At 42.4% G+C, this 22,944-nt stretch overlaps 3 protein-coding genes and 1 non-coding gene across 10 annotated transcripts in view; 2 read left to right on the top strand and 2 right to left on the bottom strand.

Annotated features, from left to right (window-relative positions):
- dcun1d3 (defective in cullin neddylation 1 domain containing 3) overlaps positions 1-2,908 on the bottom strand; it is a 52,008-nt gene extending 49,100 nt beyond the window's left edge. The window contains exon 1 of one of the 2 annotated variants that reach the window (XM_078240855.1): positions 2,396-2,908. The gene's annotated coding sequence lies outside the window, so the exon portion shown is untranslated. The remainder of the gene's footprint in view (positions 1-2,395) is intronic. The other variant, XM_078240856.1, reaches the window with a different exon arrangement.
- Positions 2,909-3,113: 205 nt separating this feature from the next.
- On the top strand, positions 3,114-22,779 carry lyrm1 (LYR motif containing 1). 6 transcript variants are annotated; one of them, XM_078240851.1, is made up of 6 exons: positions 3,114-3,203; positions 12,355-12,513; positions 16,145-16,205; positions 16,298-16,329; positions 18,352-18,461; positions 19,543-22,779. In XM_078240851.1, exons 2-6 carry the CDS (start codon positions 12,355-12,357, stop codon positions 19,586-19,588), a joined length of 408 nt encoding a protein of 135 aa, XP_078096977.1. In that variant the 5' UTR covers positions 3,114-3,203; the 3' UTR covers positions 19,589-22,779. The 6 variants fall into 6 exon arrangements, with proteins under 6 accessions (XP_078096977.1, XP_078096980.1, XP_078096978.1 ...); XM_078240849.1 differs by having other exon boundaries at positions 3,158-3,459; XM_078240850.1 differs by lacking the exon at positions 3,114-3,203 and adding an exon at positions 3,587-3,707.
- Positions 6,813-6,884, top strand: trnag-ucc (transfer RNA glycine (anticodon UCC)). The gene has a single exon. It is a non-coding gene; the product is annotated as a tRNA-Gly (tRNA).
- The window catches only part of dnah3 (dynein axonemal heavy chain 3), a 186,252-nt gene continuing 182,905 nt past the window's right edge, over positions 19,598-22,944 (bottom strand). Inside the window, exons 59-60 of the mRNA XM_078239899.1 lie at positions 20,322-20,459; positions 19,598-19,951 (exon numbers count right to left, since the gene is read on the bottom strand). Coding sequence (XP_078096025.1) covers positions 19,598-19,951; positions 20,322-20,459 — 492 coding nt within the window. The remainder of the gene's footprint in view (positions 19,952-20,321; positions 20,460-22,944) is intronic.

Below are 22,944 nucleotides of genomic sequence, written 5' to 3'. Positions count from 1 at the left end.
CAAATTATCCAATGACATGTAGTCAGTAGAAGTGCAAATAAGGGTATACGGTGGTTAGAAAAGAATATAGATAGGTTAGGTGAGTGGGCAAAGATCTGGCAAATGGAGCATGATGTGGGAAAATATGAGACTGTCCTTTTTGACAGGACAAATGAAAAAGCATATTATCTACATGGCGAGAGATTGCAGAGCTCCGAGATGCAGAGGGATCTGGGTGCATCAATCACAAAAGGCTGGTATGTAGGTGCAGCATCTAATTAGCAAAGCTAACAGAATATTATTGCAAAGGGAACTAGATACAAGAGAAGGGAGGTTATACAGCACATGAATAAGACCACAACTGGAGTACTGTGTACAGTATTAGTCTCCTTATTTAAGGAAAGCTGTTAATGCATTGGAAGCAGTTCAGAGAAAGTTTACTAGATTAATACTTGGAATGGGTGGATTGTCCTACAAGGAAAAGGCTGGACAGGTCAAGCTTGTATCTGCTGGAGTTTAGAAAACAGAGGCAATTTGATTGAAAAACAAGATCCTGAAGGGACTTTGACAGAATGGACTTGGAAAGGATGTTTCCACTTGTGGTGGGAGTATCTAAAACTAAGGGCCACTGTTTAAAAATAAAGGGTCACCCATTTAAAACAGAGGAAGGAAAAAAAATTCTCAGATGGTTGAGACACTTTGAAATTCTCTTCCTCAAAAGGTGGTTGAGGCAAAGTCTTATAATACCTTTAAAGCACATTGACAGAAGTAGATAGATTCTTGATAGCAAAAGGGTGAAAGGATATTATAGATAGGCAAGAATATGAAGGTATGGTTAAAATTAAATCTTATTGAATAATGGAACAGGCTTGAGGAGCCAAGTGTCTTACTCCTGTTCCTAACTTAAATATTTTAGTCGTCCAACATCCTTACAAAAAATTGTCAACACAATTAGGCTTCATAATCGCTTGTTGTACCTGTATGTTAACTCTGTGGTTGTTGTACAATGGCACACAAATCCCTCTGAACAACGATATTTAATAGGTTCTCATCATTTGAAAAAAAATCCGTTTGCTATTCTTCCTACCAAAGTGAATAACTTCCAATCATTATACTCCATCCCCCATCTTCTTTCCCACTCACTTAGTTAAACCTTTGCAGACTTTGTCCTCCTCACTGTTTACTTTCCCACCTAGCTCTATACTGTCAACAAAACGGAATAGATTACACTCAAATGGTATGGAACAGGCCCGAGCAATGATCATTGTGGGCCTTCTAGAGCAACATTCTGCCAACCTGAAAATCACCCATTTATTTTTATTGTTTGCTGTCCCTTAATCAATCTGTAACGTTCTAATACATTCCACCAACCCTATGAGCATTTATCTTGTGCAACTCTAAACACGTGACACTTATCAAACAAGAAAATCCAAACATGCCACAAGGGCTTGGGGAATTCACCTGGTGTTCAGGCTACTATTTATTCCCTTACACCACTTAAACAGATCATCTGGTCCTTAACACACTTCTGATTATGGGACCTTGCTGCATGCAAATTGGGCACTGAACCCACTGCATTACAAAAATGCACTTTAAAAACAATGCGTTGCCTGTAAATTGCTTTGGGGCACCCTGAAGTTGTGAAAGCTTTGCATTTCTATAACCTCTCATTTTCAACGATGTCTACGGCACACATTTATAATCTACATGAAAGCAGATTTGAACTACTTTTAAAATACAATTTTGAAGCTTCAGCAACATACTGTATGCAGAACATTTGCAATATGAATTATATTATCCACCTCATGGCAATATGAATGACAGGGATCAATAATCCCAGGAGTGTTAAATTCTCATCTGTAGTATAGGTGTGGTCAGGGTATTATACAACTTGAAAATAAACTGCTCAACATCGTTTGCTCTCCATCCCCTCCCCCAAACTTCCATCTTCATTTTAGTGTTGGTGCGTGGGACCATTGTTTATGCCTAAAATCGATTACAGTCATGAAAGATAACCCACCAAATGATCTATCTTGGAAGTTCTCTATATTTTTTTTCCCCAACTGAAGAATCTTCAAGAACCAGAGCTTAGAGAAAGGTGCAATTTCTGATGTTATTTCTCTGTGCCGTTCCTTTTTCATTGAAAGGAAAATTGAATCCCTCCGATTTCAGATAAAACACTAAAAAATTAGGCCAACATTTAGCACACAGACCGAATTTCGATGCCCAGGAGCGAGAGAAAAGTTGCCAAATCACATAGATTAGATTAAAAATGTGCCACGTTTAAGGGGGCTCATTTGTGACCCAGGCTGGTGTTAATGGCTGAGATGGGGGGGGGGGGGGGGAAACAATTGTCATTGCTACCCATGCAATAATCTAAGTGGACATTAAAATCTGGGAAAAGCAGGAAACTTACAAATAATGTGAGCGTAATCAAGTCATCATCCTGTTTGCTGGAAGAGCGAGCGAAAGGCCGATGGTTTTAATTGTGTTGCGGGTTCAGAGTCAGAGAGGGTTGGTGCGCAGGCACCGAAACAACGACAGGCTTCCCTTCGCCCCTGGAGAGGAAAGGCAGGCAGGCAGGCGGCCTAGGCCTTCTTTACGCCATCACGGCCCATAGACCCGCTCCCTTCAGCGACATGCCGCCCCGCACGGCCACCAACCGACAGTAACGCGACCACCGATCTCCAGAAACGCACGGACGATAAAAAGCTCCAGCGCCGTTCCGCGGATAATTTAAGGAGACAGAAACTTCCCCTCATCACTTCCTACTGCGCCGGCCACCCAGCTTTTCGCCTGCGCATTACCTCATCAAACCTGGCGGTCAGACAACAGTGACGCGCCGGCGCTTGTTCCTGGGGAAGGGAAAGTGAAAACACCGCCCTCCCTTACTCACCGCTCACTCAGCGGCCTTTACCCACTGCGGGGCGGAACGCCGGAGCGGCGCATGCGCCAGCCCCCCCCCCCGTCATCATCGCCATCTTCGATGGAGGTGCGCATGCGCGGTGAGTCCTGGCGTCAAGCCCCCATCCGTCGCGGCTGAGGTGTACGCATGCGCATTAGTCGAGCCGCCAATGGCGGTGGAGGAGAGCGGGTGAGGGGAAACCTGAGGTGCGCGTGCGCAGTGCGACCCTTTCGTCGGGAGAGTGAGGTGTGCGCCTGCGCAGCAGCCAGCCGAGCCGCCCATAATTGCACTCTGACGAAGGGTCGTCCAGACTCGAAAGGTTGGCTCTATTCTCTCCCTACAGATGCTGTCAGAGCTGCTGATTTTCCAGCATTCTGTTTTCTTGTTTAAGATTTCAGCATCCGCAGTATTTTGCTTTTATCACCAATAATTGTGGTGGGGAGAAACGTAAGAGATTCGCGTGCGCAGTTGGATGTGTCGGCTGTGGGGTGCGCGCGCGTGCGCACTAGAATCTGGAGCCACGGCGGGGAGGAGAGGTGCGCCTGCGAAATCTGGAGCCATGGAGAGAAGGAGAGGTACGCGTGCGCACTGGAACAGAGCAATGGGCGGGAGATGTGAGGTGCGCGTGCGCGGTGTTCAAATCCGAGCGCGCTGGAATGGTGCCATGGAGGGGAGAGATGCGCGCATGCGCGGCGCTCGCCGCCAGGCTGTTGTCCGTTGACTCATCTTCCCCTTCAAGCTGAGAGCGAACCGCCGCCTCGGTTCAATATATTCGGCTTGTTTTTAAATCCGCGGCCCTGGGGCGCAGTCGGCCACCTGGCAGGTTAATCTAGTTGTTTATTTAAATTGAAATGAAGCGCGGCTGAATGTCTGGACAGCGACTAATGCTTCATCTGAAAGGCCGGGCTGCGGGAGAAGCGAATCCAAGTGTTGTGGCTTCTGTTTTTAACACCACTGTTAAAGCTGAGCGTGTCTTTACATTCCGGGTTTAACCCCCCCAGGATGTACCTGGCTGTACTCGGGCCTGAATGAGGCTAAAACCACCCACACCCAGTGTATAAATCATGATTCATAAATAAAATGCTGCAAAAGCTCAGGAAGTCAGGCAGCATCTGTGGCGAGAGAATCAGAGTTAACCACACCTTTAACTCTGATGCACTTGGGGAGGCTAATAAAGTAAAGGTAATGGGTGGCACAGTGGTTAGCACTGTTCCCTCACAGCGCCAGGGACCCGGGTTCAATTCCAGCCTCGGGTCACTGTGGAGTTTGCACGTTCTCCCCGTATCTGCATGGGTTTCCTCCGGGTGCACCGGTTTCCTCCCACAGTCCAAAAGACATGCTGGTTAGGTACATTGGCCATGCTAAATTGATGTGTAGTGTCCAAAGATGTGGCGGGGTAAATGTGTGGGTTACAGGGATAGGGTGGGGAGTAGGCCTGGAAAAGTAGTTAAAGTAGAAGTTTATTTATTAGTTACAAGTAGACTTACAATAACAGTGCAATGAAGTTACTGTGAAAATCCCCTAGTCACCACACTCCCACGCCTGTTCGGGTACAGAGGAAGAATTTAGCATGGCCAATCCACCTTGCCTGCACATCTTTGGAATGTGGGAGGAAATCGGAGCACCCAGAGGAAACCCATGCAGACATGGGGAGAATGTGCAAATTCCACACACAATGATCCAAGCTGGGAATTGCTGTAAGGCAGCAGTGCTAACCACTATGCCACCAAACAATTGGTCTATTGGAGGGTTGGTGCAAACCCGATGGCCTCCTTCTCCACTGTATGGATTGTATGATTACACCCTGGATCGTAGGGACCTTGGGGCGCATATCCACAGATCCCTGAAGATGGTAGGGCTGGTAGTTAAGGTGGTTAAGAAGGCATATGGGATTCTTGCCTTTATTAGCTGAGGTATAGAATACAAGAATAGGGAAGTATAGGTTAGGTTACAACTGGAGTACTGTGTGCAGTTCTGGTTATCAGAAGGATGTGATTGCACTGGTGCAGGTGCAAAGGAGATTTACCAGGATGCTGCCTGGGTTGGAGGGTCTGAGCTAAAATAATTTGATAGGCTAGGGCTGTTTTCCTTGGAGCAGCAAAGATTGAGGGGGGGTCTGAAAGAAATGTGGTTATGGCTTAGGGTGGATAGGAAACCCTTTTTCCATTATTAGAAGGGTCAATAACCAGGGAGCATAGATTTATGGTCAGGGGTGGCAGGCTAAGATGGGCATTGAGGAAAAGCGTTTTCTCACACATGGTGTGGAAGTCTGAAGCTCACGGCCTGAAAGGGCAGTTGAGTCAGAAGCTCTTACATAAGAACATAAGAAATAGGAGCAGGAGTAGGCCATCTGGCCCTTCGAGCCTGCCCCGCCATTCAACAAGATCATGGCTGATCTGAAGCGAATCAGTTCCACTTACCCGCCTGCTCCCCATATCCCCTAATTCCCTTATCGATCAGAAAACTATCTACCCGTGATTTAAACATATTCAACGAGGAAGCCTCCACCACTTCAATGGGCAGAGAATTCCAGAGATTCACCACCCTCCTGAGAGAAGAAGTTCCCCCTCAACTCTGTTCTGAACCGGCCCCCCCTTATTTTGAGGCTGTGCCCTCTAGTTCTGGTTTCCCTTCTAAGTGGAAAGAATCTCTCCACCTCTACCCTATCCAGCCCCTTCATTATCTTATATGACTCTATAAGATCACCCCTCATCCTTCTAAACTCCAACGAGTACAGACCCAATCTGTTTAATCTCTCCTCATAAGCTACACCCCTCATCTCCGGTATCAACCTGGTGAACCTTCTCTGCACTCCCTCCAAGGCCAATATATCCTTTCGCAAATAAGGGGACCAAAACTGCACACAGTACTTCAGTTGCGGCCTCACCAGTGCCTTGTACAGTTGCAGCAAGACCTCCCTGCTTTTATATTCTATCCCCCTCGCGATAATGGCCAACATTCCATTCGCCTTCTTGATCACCTGCTGCACCTGCAGACTGAGTTTTTGCGATTCGTGCACAAAGACACCCAGGTTCCTCTGCACAGTCGCACAATGTAATTTTTCTCCATTTAAATAATATTCCAATTTACTATTATTTCTTCCAAAGTGGATAACCTCACATTTGCTAACGTTATATTCCATCTGCCAGATCCTCGCCCACTCGCTCAGCCTATCCAAATCTCTCTGCAGACTTTCCGCGTCCTCCACGCAATTCACTTTCCCACTCACCTTCGTGTCATCAGCAAACTTGAATACCCTACATTCAGTCCCCTCCTCCAGATCTTGTAGCTTTTAACAAGTATTTAGATATTCGCTTGCAATGCCATAGCCTCCATTTAGGCCACACGTTGGAAAATTGTGATTAGTCAGATCTTTGACTGGCGTGGACATAATTGGCCGAATGGCCTGCTGCTGTGCTGTAAACACCTATGAATCTAAAAGCATAGGAGCAGTAGGCCATTCAGCCCATCGAGCTTGCTTTGTCATTCAGTATGAACAGATTCCAGCATCTGCAGTAATTTGCTTTTACCAGGATACTGTATGCTTTATTAGCTGTTCTCTCAACCTGTCCTGCCACCTTCAATGATTTATGCACAAATACACCCAGATCCCTTGCTTCTCCATCCTCTTTAGAGTTGTATGCTTTTGTTTTCTATTGCATCTTCGTGATCTTCTTACCATAATGAATCACTTTACATTTTTCTGCATTGAACTTCAACTGTCATCTGTTCACCCATTCCACCAACATGTCTGTCCTTTTTGAAGTTCTTCATTGCCCTCCTCACAGTTCACAATGCTTCCAAGCTTTCTTTCATGTGCAAACTTTAAAATTGTGCCCTGTACACCAAGGACCATGTTATTAATATATATCTCTGAGGAACACTACTGAAAACCTTACTCGAACACGAAAAGCATCCTATTGCACAAGCGATGGTGGTATAGTGGTGAGCATAGCTGCCTTCCAAGCAGTTGACCCGGGATCAATTCCCGCCCATCGTATTCATCATTTGTCACCTTATCCACGGCTTCTTGCGTTTCAAAGCATGTGGGCACAAACAGTTCGAAAGCAATGTTTGCCGGTTGTGAATTAAAATGGACCACTACCCTCTGTTTCCTATCACTGAAGCCAACTCCATATCCATGTTGCTACCATCCCTTTTATTCTATGAACTGTAATTTTGCTCACCAGTCTGTGTAGCATTTTATCAAATGCCTTTTCCATGCACACCCACATCAACAATATTGCAATCATCAACCTTCTCTGTTACCTCTTCAAAAAAACTCCAGCTAGTTGGTTAGACATGATTTTCCCTTAAGAAATTTATGCTGGCTTTGCTTAATTAACCTGCATTTGTCCATGTGATTTTCATTTTTTCCCAAATGATTATTTCTAGAAGTTTCTCCATCACCTAAGTTAAACTGACTGGTCAGTAATTGTTGGGCTTATATTTATTCCCTTTTTTTGAAGACGGGTGTAATGTTTGCAGTTCTCCAGGACCATGGCCAGTACCTCTTCAATTTTCATTCTCATTTCTTTGGCTGCATCTCATTCAGTCCAGGTGCCTGATCAACTTTTAAGCATATTTAGCCTGTTCAATGCCAGGATCTTTTCAATTTTAAGCCCATCTATTGTCTGAATTGCCTTGTCTTTTATCATGGCCAAGGTATTTTCATCTTCCTTCGTAAAGATAGATGCAAAGCGGGAGGCAATGGCCTAGTGGTATTATCGCTAGACTATTAATCTAGAAACTCAGCCAATATTCTGGGGACCCGGGAAGGAAATCTGCTGACCTTACCTGGTCTGACTACATGTAGCCACAGCAATGTGGTTGACTCTCAATTGTCCTCCAAGGGTAACCAGGGATGGGCAATAAATGCTGGCCAGCCGGCGACACCCATGTCCCACGAATGAATAAAAGAAAAAGCATTAATTTAGTACCTCAGCTATGCTTTCTGCCCCCATGTCTCCCATCCCTAATCTGCTTTTACCACCCTTTTACTAGCTATGTGCCTATAGTAGACTTTGGTTTTACTTTTCTGCCAGCTCCCAGTCTCTTTTCATATTTTCGCTTTGCTTCTCTGATTTGCTTCTTAACCTCTCCTCTGAACCTTTTTTATTCAGCTTGGTTTTCAATTGTATTTTCTACCTGACATTTGTCATTAACACTTTTGCTTCATAATTTTAAATTCTATCTCCTTTTTCATCCAGAATTTGTTTACCCCATCTTTCCCTTTCGAGGGAGTATATCTTGCCTGTGCCCAAACCATCTCTTCTTTGAAGATAGTCCATTCATCAGCTATCGTTTTCCTCCCAACCTTCGACTCCAATTTATTCAACCCAGATCCATTCTTGCCCTATTGAAGTTGGCTTTCTCCCAGTTAATTATTCTTACTCTGGACTGTTCTTTCCCATTGTCCACCTAAAACACATGATACAATGATCACTGTCCCCTAAGTATTCGCTTATTGACATTTGATCTACTTGGTCCATGTCATTTCCAAAACCCAGTGTCAACCAGTGCCTCCTTCCTCATTGGACTGGAAACACACAGCTGAAGAAAATTTTCCTGAACATACTCTGGGAACCCTTGTCCCTCTCTGTCCTTGACAGTACAATTAGTGAAGGTTATGGCCGACTATGGCAAGGTTTGCAAGACATAGCAGGCTACAAGATGAAGGCAGGCAAAATCGCTGACTCCAATGCACCCCTCCCCCATGATCTCGATGCATTTTATGCCCGTTCTGATCAAGAGGTCAGCAGGAGGACGCCCTTCATCTCGGAGGCCTCGGACCAATCTGTATCCGAGATCATCATTGCTGATGTCACAGCCTTCTCAAAGGTCAACCCACGGAAAGCAACTCGCCCAGTTGGGGAACCCAGATGAGCACTCGGATCCTGTGTGGACCAGCTGGTGGGGGTATTAGCAGATATCTTCAACCTCTCTTTACACCAATCTGAGGTCCCTACCTGCTTCAAGAGGACGACCATCATCCCGGTACCAAAGAAAAGCCAGGCAGCATGTCCTAGTGACTATCGTACGGTGGCTCTAACATCCATCATTATGAAGTGCTTTGAAAGGCTAGTCATGGCACAAATCAATTCCTGCCTCCCAGACTGCCTGGATCCACTATAGTTTGCCTATCAACGCAACATGTCCCCAGCAGACACCATCTCCCTCGCCCTACACTCAAACCTGGAACACCTCGATAACAAAGACACTTATGTCAGACTCCTATTCATGGACTACAGCTCCGCCTATAACACCATTATTCCTACGAGACTCATCTCCAAACTTCGTGACCTGGGGCTGGATCCTGAACTTCCAAACCCACAGACCGCAGTCAGTAAGGATAGGCAACAACACCTCCACAATCGTCCTCAACACCGGGTGCTCCGCAAGGCTGTGTCCTCAGCCCTTTAGTATACTCCTAATACACCTCTGACTGTATGGCCAAATTCCCTTCCAACTCGATTTTCACATTTGCCCATGATACCATTGTTGTGAGTCAGATCTCAAACAATGACGAGACACAGTACAGGAAAGAGATCGAGAATCTGGTGAACCGATGCGACGACAGTAATCTCTCCCTCAATGTCAACAAAACAAAGGAGATGGTCATCGACTTTAGGAAGCATAGTGGAGGGCATGCCCCTGTCTAAATCAATGAGGACGAAGTAGAAATGGTTGACAGCTTTTTAGATGTCCAAATCATGAACAACCTGTTCTGGTCTGTCTGTGCGGATGCTATAGTGAGGAAAACCCCACCAATGCCTCTATTTTCTCAGGAGACTAAGGAAATTTGGCATATCCACTACAGTTCTCACCAATTTCTACAAATGCACTATAGAAAGCATTCTTTCCAATTGTATCACAGCTTGGTGTGGCTCCTGCTCTGTTCAAGACTGCAATAAACTACAAAGGATTGTGAATGAAGCTCAGTCCATCACTCAAACCAGCCTCCCATCCATTGACTCTGTCTACACTTCCTGCTGCCTCGGAAAAGCAGCCAGCATAATCAAGGACTCCATGCACTCCAGACATACTCTCTTCCACCTTCTTCCATCAGGAAAAACATACAAAAATTTGAGGACGCTAACCAACCAACTCAACAACAGCTTCTTCTCTGCTGCCATCAGACTTTTGAATGGACCTACCTCACATTAAGTTGATCTTTCTCTGCACCCTCGCTCTGACTGTAACACATTCTGCACTCCTTCCCTATGTACGGTCTGTATAGCGTGCAAGAATCAATACTTTTCACTGTATACTAATACATGTGACAATAAATCTAATCAAATTATCCCAGTCTATGTTTAGATAATTGAAGCTCCCCCCATTATAAATACTGTATAAATTTTGCACCTCTCTGCAAATTTGTTCCTCTCCATCCTTACCACTAGCTGGTGGCCTATGGATTACACCGAGCAATGGAATTGCAACTTTTTGTTCCTGACCTCTCACCAAATAGATTCTGTTCATGATCCCTCTGGGACATCCTTTTTTTCCAGCACTGCAATATTCTCCTTTATCAATACCATCAGCCCCCTTTGCTTCCTTTCCTTTCTTCATGAACACTTTGGGTGGGATTCTCCAGCCACGTGTGCCCCAAGACCAGAAATTCCCACCCGAGCTCAACGGGCCTTTAAATGGTCAGCCAAATTCTCTGTCTCGCCTGTTATGATTCCCACAACAGGTGAGACAGGAGAATTCCGGCTCTTGTATCCTGCAATATTTAACATCCATTCTTTGAGCTAGTTTTCTGTTATAGCCACAACATCATGTTTTTAAGACTGTACCATGTACTGCTAATTACATGGGAGATGATTTAACATTTTTGACAATGGCTTCATTGTTCCTCTTGAGCCAGTAAACTTGATAAATTTAAAAGAACCAGATATGGCCACTGTTGGCTGAGCAGCAATGATTCGCAATTGTATGGCATCTTTAACAAAATAAATGTCTCCAGGCAAGACAGAAACAGATGTCAAGTCTTCAAAGGGAGAAATTAGTAATGACTTTTAATGATAGATAGATGTAGAGGAAATACAAAGAGGTAAATTAACATGGGTCGTCACTGGGATTGAGTGGGGGACATACGTGGGGAAAATGGTTGCATCATAGGGCCAATCAGAATGAGGGGAGCATAACCAAAAGAGAAAACGCTGGAAAATCTCAGCAGGTCTGGCAGCATCTGTAAGGAGAGAAAAGAGCTGACGTTTCGAGTCCAGATGACCCTTTGTCAAAGCTTTGTCAAAGGGTCATCTGGACTCGAAACGTCAGCTCTTTTCTCTCCTTCCAGATGCTGCCAGACCTGCTGAGATTTTCCAGCGTTTTCTCTTTTGGTTTCAGGTTCCAGCATCCGCAGTAATTTGCTTTTATTTTATGAGGGGAGCATAAAGCAGCAGGAATAGAATAGGGAAGCATAGAGTGGTTCATATATGACTTCCAGTTTCATGGGTTTAATGGTGGATTTGATGGGTGAGCAGGATTTTATAAAGAATAGGAAATGTGTGGCAGATTTGAAATTGGGAGATTTCAGTAGATGAAAGACCAGGATTCAAGCCTTGGCTAAACTAAGTCTCGACTGGACAAAGTTATGGGGATGATGGAATCAATGGAAGCTCATGGGCGGCACGGTAGCACAGTGGTTAGGCACTGCTGCTTCACAGCTCCAGGGACTTGGGTTCGATTCCCGGCTTGGGTCACCGTCTGTGTGGAGTTTGCACATTCTCCTCGTGTCTGCTTGGGTTTCCTCCGGGTGCTCCGGTTTCCTCCCACAGTCCAAAGATGCGCGAGTTAGGTTGATTGGCCATGCTAAAAATTGCCCCTTAGAGTCCTGAGATGCGTAGGTTAGAGGGATTAGCGGGTAAATATGTAGGGATATGGGGGTAGGGCCTGGGTGGGATTGTGATCGGTGCAGACTCGATGGGCCAAATGGCCTCTTTCTGCACTGTAGGGTTTCTATGATTCATGCTTTATTGAAAGAATCACTGACAGTCAAAGGCAGTTATGGGGTCAATGTGGAGAGGTGGGAACTGGGTGTTAGTAGCATATTGTGTTTACATAAAATGTCAGGGGTGATTGGAAGGAAGCATATCCTAGATAAGTTAGGCAAAATTTCTTGGATGAAGGGTGAACAGTTATATTCGAAAGAATTTATTTCTAGTCTTGTCATTCTAATATGTATAAAGGCATTCAGCAGCCGTTTTCAATATTCAGTTTTTGTTTTCCCCTCTCCTGCAAGCATGTGCAGAGAAATATTTAGCTTAAATATTGTATGCTCATTTGATGATAGTGGAATGTAACTTGTGTGATCTGACAAAGTTACTAATTACATAGTGTAACCACTGAATCAGATCAATTAGCACAATTGGTTATGTGCCTGTCTGAACTTTGACCTGCCCCTTTTCATCTAACTTTCAGCATAATCTTTGAAATTATTACTGATTGTCTCTTCATTTCAACAGATGACAGTGGCAACAAGATGTGACGTGCTTGGTCTTTATCGAAGAATCTTCAGAATAGCAAGGACGTGGCAGTCACTGTCAGGCGTAACAGAGGACACTTTGAAAGAAAGGGACTACATCATTACAGAAGCCAGAACATTGTTCAGAAAAAATAAAAATGCAAGTCACAATGTTTTAATTTATGACAAATTTATTGCATTTTTGTGGGTAAAATATGTAATCAAGATATTTATTAGCAACGTAACAGATAGTGTTGCTATTGGTGCCTCTTCAGACAAAATAAAAAAAAGCATTATCTTACTCAGTCTTCAATTTCTATTTATTGAGATATTTTTGTTTTAAACCAAAGTGCTGACAGAAATCAGTGGAGTTAGTTGGAAGAAGTTATTTAACCTGGCCATAGGTGGTCATTAATACAAAGTGTTACTTCTGTCACAGATTTTAATTTCATATTTAGCCTCACAACTCCTTTTTAAAGGCAGTTCTGACATGATGGCTTCAGAACTGTTGAGATTACATTAATATAAATTGCTAAATGCAATGATCCAGATTGAAATTTAAAAAGATGCTGTAAATATTCAGGTCAGACAGTATCTGTTGACAGAGTTAACATTTCAGGCCAATGACCTTTCATCCAAACTTGGAAAAGTTAGAGGTGTAATAGGTCTTGATCAAGATATTTCAACCAATGCCCCTGTAAGACTTTTTGTCATTTAATCTATCCCATCTTCCACATGATCACAAATCTTTGTTTTGTTACTTGTCCCACCCATCCCTTGGTCTCTGCTTTTTCCCAGCTTTGATTAAACATTATTGACCAATACGTTGGCTGGAATTCTCTGACCTCGCCTGCGGCTGGGATTCTCCAGTCTCGCTGCAGTGAATGGAGATTTGGCTGAGTGCCAAATTCTCCCTTCTCGTTGACAGCGGTAGCGGGGTGTCATAACTGGAGAATTCCAGTCGTTAACTCTGTTCTCTGTCAACAGATGCTGCCTGACCTGCTGAGTATTTCCAGCGTTCTCTGTTTTTATTTTGGATTTCCAGAATCTACGGTATTCTGCTTGAATGTCAGATTGAACTGGCAAGTATTGCTGTACTTAGAGGACAGACATTTCAAAATTTTATCTCTGGAACTTTTATTTATTTCTTTTACAATAAAGTTGATGTACTAAATGAGTCGTTGCATCTGTCTCACTAGAAAAGTGGTTGCGTAGTAAAGGAAGAATCATAGAATCCCTGCAGTGCAGAAGGAGGCCATTTGGCCCATCAAGTCTGCACCGACCACAATCCCATCCAGTCCCTATCCACATAACCCCATTTATTTACTCTGCGAGTCTGCTGACACTAGGGGACAATTTAGCATGGCCAGTCCACTTAACCTGCACATCTTTGGACTGTGGGAGGAAACCGGAGCACCTGGAGGAAACCCACGCAGACACGGGGAGAATGTGCAAATTCCACACACTGACCCAAGGCCGGAAATGAACTTCGGTCCCTGGCGCTGTGAGGCAGCAGTGCTAACCACTGTGGCACCCTAGAGGCAGTAGCGATATTGACTAGGATAAAGAGGAAGTACTTCAAATGTTGGCGATCCTCAGAGTAGAAAAATCACCAGGTCCAGATGTGATATCCTTTGGATTACTAAAGGAAGTAAAGGTGAGAAATTGTGGAGACTGTGGCTACAATCTTCCAGTGTTCCTTGGATATGGAGATAGTGGCAGAGGACTAACTTGTTGCAAATGGTACACCCTTGTTTTAGAAAAGGGGAGAGTGGTCAACAGTTGATGGATTGATCCATCAGCTTAATGTTGGTGGTAAGGAAACTTTTAGAGATAATCTGGGACAGAATTGACACCCAGGAAAGTAGAAGGTAATAAATGAAAGTCATCATACAATGGACTTGTTAGAAAAAAATAATGCCCATGAGATTAAAGGGACTGTAGCAGCATGGGTACAAATTGGCCAAGTGACAGAAATGTGAAGTAGTGAAACATTTCTCAGACTGAAGGGAGGTATATATAAACTGTTGTATTCCTAAGGGGTCAGTATTAGTAAAGATGCCCTTTTTGATATATTAAATATTCTGGACTTGGATATAAATGGCATCATTAGAAATAAGGTATGGATTTAAGTGGGTTTAATTTAGTGGTTGTGTGTAAGAAGAGTAACTCTAGTTAGATTCAGCTTACCGAATCTACTCCACCAACAGCTACCACTAAAGATGGGTTAACCCCATTTTCCTACAGGAGTTCCAGAACACGGAATATTAAGAGATCTCAAAGGACCACTCAAATATAACCTGAAAAGTGGTAAGACTTTAGGCCTCATTTACCTCCCCAAGCAGTGCATTCCAGATAGCCACCACCCTCTGAATAAAAAAGGCCTTTTCTCAACTCCCTTCTGAATCTACTGACCTTTATCCTAAAGCAATGCCCTCCCGGGACGGACCCCCCAATGAAGGGAAACAACTGCTCCCTACTTGCCCTATCCGGGACTCCCACAGTCTTATACACCTCAATCATGTCCCTGAGGGAAACCCAAAAGAGAAGTACTGACGCATCACCCTCACAATACTTGGCGCACTCTCACACACGGATAACCTCCCCCTCCAGTTCCCAAAGGGCCTGAACGTCTCCCTTGTTAACCACTACCACTCTAGGCATTTACAGAATATGTAGGGGTTCTACCCAATGCAGTACACAAGCCCCCCCTCCCTTAGGCCCCCTGTTTACCTCCTCGAGTGTCTCAGCCCCTCTTTTTGTTTTTTTCTCCACACAAATACACCCTCATCCACCACTCCGCACAAAAAAAAGACTAACAAGAATAAAAATAGAAAAGCTCCAGGGAACAAGAAGACAACAAGCGACAATATAAGGGCAAGGCATCACAAGGGGCAACAAAGGTTGGACGTAAGCCAAACTAAAAGTGGCAGAGTAAAAAGAAAAGGGGACATATCCTCTCTCTGTCCTACCCCAAAAATCTAGTTAGATTCATGTTAGACAAAGATATTTTTTGTATGTGTGGGATTTTGATCCATTCAAACTCTGCTTCTGCTGTGCTTAGAGAAGTTTACAGCATGAAAAGTAAACATGAGGTTAGAGAAATAATGAGCCATTGCTTAGCAACCAGGGACACCTTTAGGGCAGGAAGGCTTTCTGAGTGTACTTTTAGCTGAATTCCTAGCAGTTGGTTATGGGAAGCTTTGCTCGAAGAAAACCTAGAGCTTGATTCCTTATCAAAACAGCGGAGCGGAAGCTTTGTTTGAAAGGATAGTTGGGGACCTGGAGCTGGATTCTTAATGAAACAAGATTTGAAAGCGTGATTTTTTTTTTTGGGAGTGGAGTTTGGAAACACTTGTGTGACAATCACCTGGGAGGATTGTGAGAAGAAATCCGTGGAAGATCGGTTAAGTGGTATCAGCCATTTGGTTCCAGAGTGGGATGTTATTTTTGAAAACTGGTATACATTTGTGAACCTAGGGGACAGTAAAGGAGTCTTCTTGTATTATAATTAAACTTTTTATGTTTAATAAATGTTTTTTTTCTTGTTGTTAAAAACTAATTAGCAGTCCTGTGACTCTCTTCCTCCTCTTCTTAAATAAGTAAAACCTTTATGGTCTTCTGAGTCAGGGTTCCATTCTGGGACCTTCCTGTCTACTAGTAACACCAACTGGGATTGTAACATCTCTCTGACCTACCGAATTATTTCTAGAATTTTCTTTTATGGTAGCATACGTTATATGCTTTGGTTTTTATTAATTAGCTGTGGTATTAATAAACCTATTTTGTAGTTAACAGATGTAGAAGCAATTAAAATCTGCATACAGGAATGCCAAGCAAGGATAGAAATGGGTAAGAATCTTAAAACTCTATCAATGTTTTACTGTAATTTCTTAACGAGTGAGTATAACATTTGGTTTTTAAATTGGTTATTGCTTTTGCAGGACTACATTACAAAATTCCTTACCCAAGACCAGTAAGTTACCATCTTTATATTATAAACATGTTGTAAAATGTTTGCTCTTAAGTTTTGCTTTCATTGAGCACTGACCTGTCTCCTATTAACACATTCTACTATCTTACCTTCATGCCAATATCAGCACCTTAACACTGCCTTAACGCTTCCTTTGTCTTGTGCCCTAAGCATCTTTGTCAGATCTTTAGTTCACACCAATCACTGACATTCTACTTTGCCCCACCTCTCTCATACTGCAGAAAAACCATCACATTAACTCTGAGGAAGATTCGTATGGACACAAAACATTTCTCTCTTCACAGATGCTGCCAGGCCTGCTGAGACTTTGAAGCATTTTCTGTTTTTATTTATGTTGTAAAACTGGTTTGTTAAATAGATCAATGAAGTTAATTATCACACTGCTGAACGTTCAGTATGAGCCACTAAATAACTGAGCATTGTCTTTAGAGTTTCCTTTGCTAACCTTGCAGTTACAAACAAAGAAAAACATCTGTCGATTACAACTGGAATTGACCAGGATTGTTTTTACACACAATTAGTATCTAATCATCCTGAACACTGCAATTTAATGGAGAAATAATCCATTTGCAATGTAGTATGTAACTATCCTCCACTGAATGCATTTTGATGGAGAAGTTGCTTCTATCAGGACAAATGGAGATGGGACAAATTGCTGTAGTTTTTCTTGTAAGTTCTGTACTTCCAAGAAACTCCTTTGAAATTGACTCTATAATGTACTATTTAAATAGACTCTGAGCAAGTCGATTTTGTTTGCTGTGCAGTTAGTTAGTAAATCAATGTTGAAGCCTAAAGTTAATTTATTAGTCACAAGTCAGCTTACATTAACACTGCAATGAAATTACTGTGAAATTCCCCTAGTCGCCACAGTCTGGCACCTGTTCAGGTCAATGCACCTAACCAGCACATCTTTCAGACTGTGGGAGGAAACCGGAGCACCCAGAGGAAATCCATGCAGACACGGGGAGAATGTGCAAACTCCGCACAAACAATGACCCAAGCCGGGAATCGAACCCAGGTCCCTGGCGCTGTGAGGCAGTAGTGCTAGTCACCGTGTCTGCCATAAGTCCCACTCTGCCTCCAACTCGTTGAACACAGTGATGTTAATACTGATATGTGTTGGTGCTAAGCCTCTGAATCTCCTTCTAAGCGTATACTTTGGTTCCTTTGTAGCAAATGTATAAATAATGATATGGGTAGGATTGTAGTGCAATGTGTTTTATCGTGTGTACAATATACACCAATTAGAGCATTGTCCTGAAAATCTCTGCACTTGAACAATTTGCTTTCCATGTACAAATTTGCATAAGAACCCCAAGGCAGTGAGGGTGCACATCTGAGCAGAAAGAAAACAATTGCCACAACAAATCACTTACCTCATTAAGTTCTACATGTGATCCTAAAGGCTTATAGTAATGGTTAAGATTACCTCACACCTTTGTTGTCATAGGTTCAATTCCCAGCACAGAAACTCAGTTCATTAGGACTGTTATTTTACAGCCATACTGTTGTTTCAAGAACATTGACTTAATTGCTGACATTGACTGATAATCAAACACGCTGAATCAGAATGCCACCCTTTTCGTTTCAGGCTTGTACAATGATAAGGAAATGGTGATTTGAAATAAAATAAAAAGCACTTTATCAAATGCAAGATTGAAGAGGGCTGTAAAAATTGGAATATATTTTTGATTAAATTTGCTGATCTTGTGCTACCAGAAGGAAGAAGCTGTGTTTTAACAGAGTATGGGTCAGAAATGAGCTATAACACTGTAACCTCAATTTTCTGACCTTTTGCCCCTGTTGAATAAGGGGAACACTGGATGTACTATTATTCCTTAATTCCATGTGCTTAGGTGCCAAATGTATCAGTCAAAATGCTGAATTGAAAAACATGCAGCTGATTAGTACATAAAATGGACAGGATTATTTGTGAATATGATCTACTTTTTGAAATATAGTTTCATCTCAATATACTTTTAACTTGCTCCATATTATCTACAGATTCATTTACCTCCAATGGGGCTTGCTGATAAAAAAGGACGCAAGTTTAGAATGCAAGAAAGACTGAGGAAAATTGCCAAACCGGTGTATCTACAATCACATGAAGAGATGTAATGATGACTGTGGTCAAAAACCCTTGAAACAATTTTCTTTGATCACGTAAACACAAGTTGTTATTTAAATGGTTCACGTTGTATTTCTGTTATAAAGTTCCTGCTATAAAAAGAAAACAGCTTCCAGCAAACTGAATTAGGAAATTTATACGTTATAGGACTATCCTGGGAGAGAATTATTTGAACATAGTTTATTGGAGAATATTTTCAATACCAAAAACATTTTGAAAAATGGGCCAAATATCGAGTTCCTGTGCTACACTATGGGCTTTGCCTCAGCATCTCTGGGTTTGTTATGTTCTTGTTGCATGTACATTATATAATAATACAGTGGGAAAATTCAGATGGCACTGAGGATTTTCGCAATGTTTGTGGGTCAACCTCTTTAAGGTTTAATTTTTTTGTGCAAAATATACTTTAAAAGTGCATATTGCATCACAGTATAGTATTTGCCTGACTTTGCTTTTCCTTCCTTCCTTGCTTTATTTGTATTCACTTTCAGGGGGTTAGCATCGTTGGTAATACCAGCATTTATTTCCATCCTTGGTTGACCTTCAGAATGTGATGGACGGCCTTCTGTTCGAGCAGTTGCAGATTGACTGGTCACAGACTCGGTGGTTAAGGTGCCCCCACAATGCTGTGGGGTGCTGAAGGTCTTAGAGCACTACCAGCAGTTGCCATCACTCCCGGTTGCGCTGCCAGCAATGGAGAGCTGCTGGTGGGATGTCTGCCCTACTCGGGCCTTGATCGTTGGGAGACCTGAGGCTGCCCAGATAAGTGCTTAATTGCACTTAAATAGTGCACTCAGAGAGAAGCATTTCAGAGCTCCACTGGTTCTCCAACTCAGGGAGGGGGCAGGGAGGGCAGTGCACAAGCTAAATTCTGCCCAATCCATTATTATGGTCTTCAGAATTTTGTTACACATCCATCTTTTTCTCATGACTTTTGTCAAACGTTAATCATTTTAGTATTTTGTTATCAAAGATAAATCATTGTTGCTTTGTATCTGAGTAAATGAACTGTGTGCAAAAAAATACTTTGACATAAAATTATTTACTTCTACTTCCTAATTTCCAAGGTGCATATACATAATCACTTCGCAAATTTGGACATTCAAAGATTAGCAAGACATTCTAGTCATCCAACTGACAAAGAGCTGCCACACCACGATTTATCCAATGCTGTTCTGGTTTATCGGATGAAATCTCTATTGAAAGAACATAATTTGTTGAGTGACCAGTTGTGGATAAGGTACCTCTGCGAGCACTGGTTTTATAGACTGGACAGTAATAGATTTTTAGATGCAGAAATGTTGCACTGACTCCTGGTTTAAGCCAGATAATGGGCAGAGAATCAAACAAAATTTTGGGAAGTGATTCCCCAATAACCATATTTTCTCTATCCCAACGCGCACCTTCCAAAAACAGACCCTTAACATAGGCTCCATCTGCTGGTTTTTTGGCCATATCATTTTCTTCCTTCATGACCTAGAAAATATAAAGGAAACAAGTCTGGGGTAATCTACTTCTGCAGAAACAAACTACTTTGGCTACATGCCAAGAACAACAATCTTGCGTCAGAATAGGAAAACTTCAGAGCAAAGAAAAACAGGATCACTGAACACTTCAATTTAAAAACATGTTTTGAATAAGGACACAGGTTTTAAATGTAAACATGCTATCAAAACTGCAAATGATCAAATATCCTATTCTTATTCACAATTAGACTCCTATTGACAAGTGACTCCAGCAGAAGCATACTCAAGAAAGGAATCATGATGTCACGGAGCTGTGGGTTGAGGGAAAAGTACAGGGACTGGAGGGGAAAATCCTCAAACAAGTAGAATACCTTTCTTACCTCAAATTCAAATCCAATGTGATCAATGGGTATGGTATATTTTCTTGCATAATTCTGTGAGACACCAGTCAAAAAAGATTGAGTGAAATAGAATCCAGATAACCAAAATACATTGGGCGGTCCTCGATTGATCCATTCCTATAGACAAAAGACATTTAACAAAATGGCACTATTGTTACATTTATATCAAATGACAAAGTGAAGTTTTTCCACAAAAACATTTTTACTACTTCACATGCTAGAATGCACATGCACAAAGGAAACAAGAACACAAGAAACAGAAGCAGGAGTGGGCCACCAGGCCCCTCAAGCCTGCGCCACCATTCAATACGATCATGGCTGATCTATGCTAGCCTCAGCTCCTTTTCTGTGCCAATTCCCCATAGCCCTCTATTCCTCGATCTAGCAAATATTTATCCACTTTAAATACTGCCAATGATCCAGCCTCCACCACCCTTTGGGGCAGAGAATTCTGGAAATTCACCATCATCTGCGAGAAGAAATTTCTACGACCTCTGTTTTAAATGACCGGCCCTTTATCTTGTAGCTATGTCTCCTTGTTCGAGACTCTCCCACTCATAAAACATCTCACCATCTATCCTGTCAAGCCCCTTCAGGATCTTATATGTTTGAATAAGGTCACCCCTCACTCTTCTAAACTCCAAGGAATACAAACCCAGACTATTTAGTCTCTTGATAGGACAACTCTCTCATCCCAGGAATTAGCCTGGGGAATCTCCATTGGACTGCCTCCAATGTTCTATATTCTTTTTAAGGTAAGGGAATCAAACTGTACGCAGTATTCCAGGTGAGGCCTCACCAAAACCCTGTACAATTGCAACAAAACTTCTCTACTTTTAAATTCCAAACCCTTTGCAATAAAAAACAAAATGCTGTTTGCCTTCTTAACTACTTGTTGGACCTGCTTGCTAGCTTTTTGTGATTCATGCACTAGAACAACCAGATCCCTCTGTACTTCACTTACCTGCAATCTCTCTTCATTTAGATAATCTGTCTTTTGATTCCTACCAATGTATGACCTCACACTTCCCCACATTAAACTCCATTTGCCAGGTTTTCGCTCAGTCACCCAATCTATCTATATCCTGTTGCAGAATCACAATATCCTCATCACAACCTGCCCTTCCACCTATCATTGTATCATTGGCAAATTTGGAAACCTTACATTCTGCTCCTTCCTCCAGGTCATTCATGTAAATAGTGAACAATTGCAGGCCAAGAACTGATTCCTGCAGTATTCCACTTGTTACAACTTTCCACTCTGAAAAGGTACTGTTTATTTCCACCATCTCCATTTTCAATCCATGCTAACACACTTCCTCCAATTCTGTGGGATTTTACTTTATGTACCAGCCTCTTATGCGGCACCTTGTCAAATGCTTTTTGAAAATCTAATTACACTACGCCTACAGGTTCCCCTCTATCCTCTCTGTTACATCTTCAGAATTTGAGCAAATTTGTCAAACATTCTGTCCCTAGTTTTTTAAATTTCACTCAGCCATATTGGCCTACATTAGGAAGTAAGTCTTCCTGGAGAAAGGTATTATTTCTTTAAAGGAATGCTTTTCCATTAAATGGTGCATTCTGCAGAACTGAAATTGTATTAACATAATACAGTTGCTCTCATTTACCCTGGCTGTTTCAGCGATTATATGAATTCAGCTTCTTGAACATAATCCCAGTCATTATTCCAACCCAGTTCCACTACTATTATCTTCTCCTGCCCAAAGAAATTTATTCAAAATATTTACATATATATGGGAAACAAAACAAATATCTATTAATTTAACTTTATTTGAATTTTTTTTAAAAGAGCCTTGGTGAGAGTATTTCCCTCTATTCCTAAGTTCTCACTAATCATGGAAATCCATCCATTTCAGGTTGAAAAGGAGTTAGTCTATGATCGTTGCTTTCTTTCTCATTCCCCCCCCACCCCAGACAAAATACAATGGATACACAATGGATAAAAAGTAGTCGTTTATAATACCTTTAGTTGTGTATCTCACAAATCCTCATTAAAAATCTTGATCTGCTTCTTAATTTGCAATAAATATTCAATGTTTTATACAAAGGATTTATTGTGCTTGGCAGGGCAGCAAAATTATATTCTAACTACTAACTACATTATGTTTGAAGCAAACGGTGCGGGGAGTGGTGGCACAGTGGTTAGCACTGCTGCCTCACAGCGCCAGGAACCTAGATTCGATTCCCAGCTTGGGTCACTGGTCACTGTCTGTGTGGAGTTTGCACATTCTTCCCGTGTCTGCGTGGGTTTCCTCCCACACTCCAAAGATGTGCGTGTTAGTTAATTGGCCATGCTAAGTTGACCCTAGTGTCAGGGGGGATGAACGGGGTAAATGTGTGGGGTTGCGGGAGTAGGGTCTGGGTGAGATTGTGGTCGGTGCTGACTCGATGGGCTGAATAGCCTCCTTCTGTACTGTAGGGATTCTATGATTCTATTCATGATTCATACTATATCTGTATACATTTTAGAGTAAATTGTACATTTATATTAAAATATACCAATGCGTAGACAATTTCTGTTCATGGATTTGTATTTATGAAGGCAATTTTTTTCTTCAGATAGTTAGCGATGTGAAAC

Source organism: Mustelus asterias, chromosome 23, assembly GCF_964213995.1.
Source record: "Mustelus asterias chromosome 23, sMusAst1.hap1.1, whole genome shotgun sequence".
Classification (NCBI taxonomy): Eukaryota; Metazoa; Chordata; class Chondrichthyes; order Carcharhiniformes; family Triakidae; genus Mustelus; species Mustelus asterias.
The sequence above is the reverse complement of the archived record's forward strand: the minus strand, read 5'-3'. Positions and strand labels throughout refer to the sequence as shown.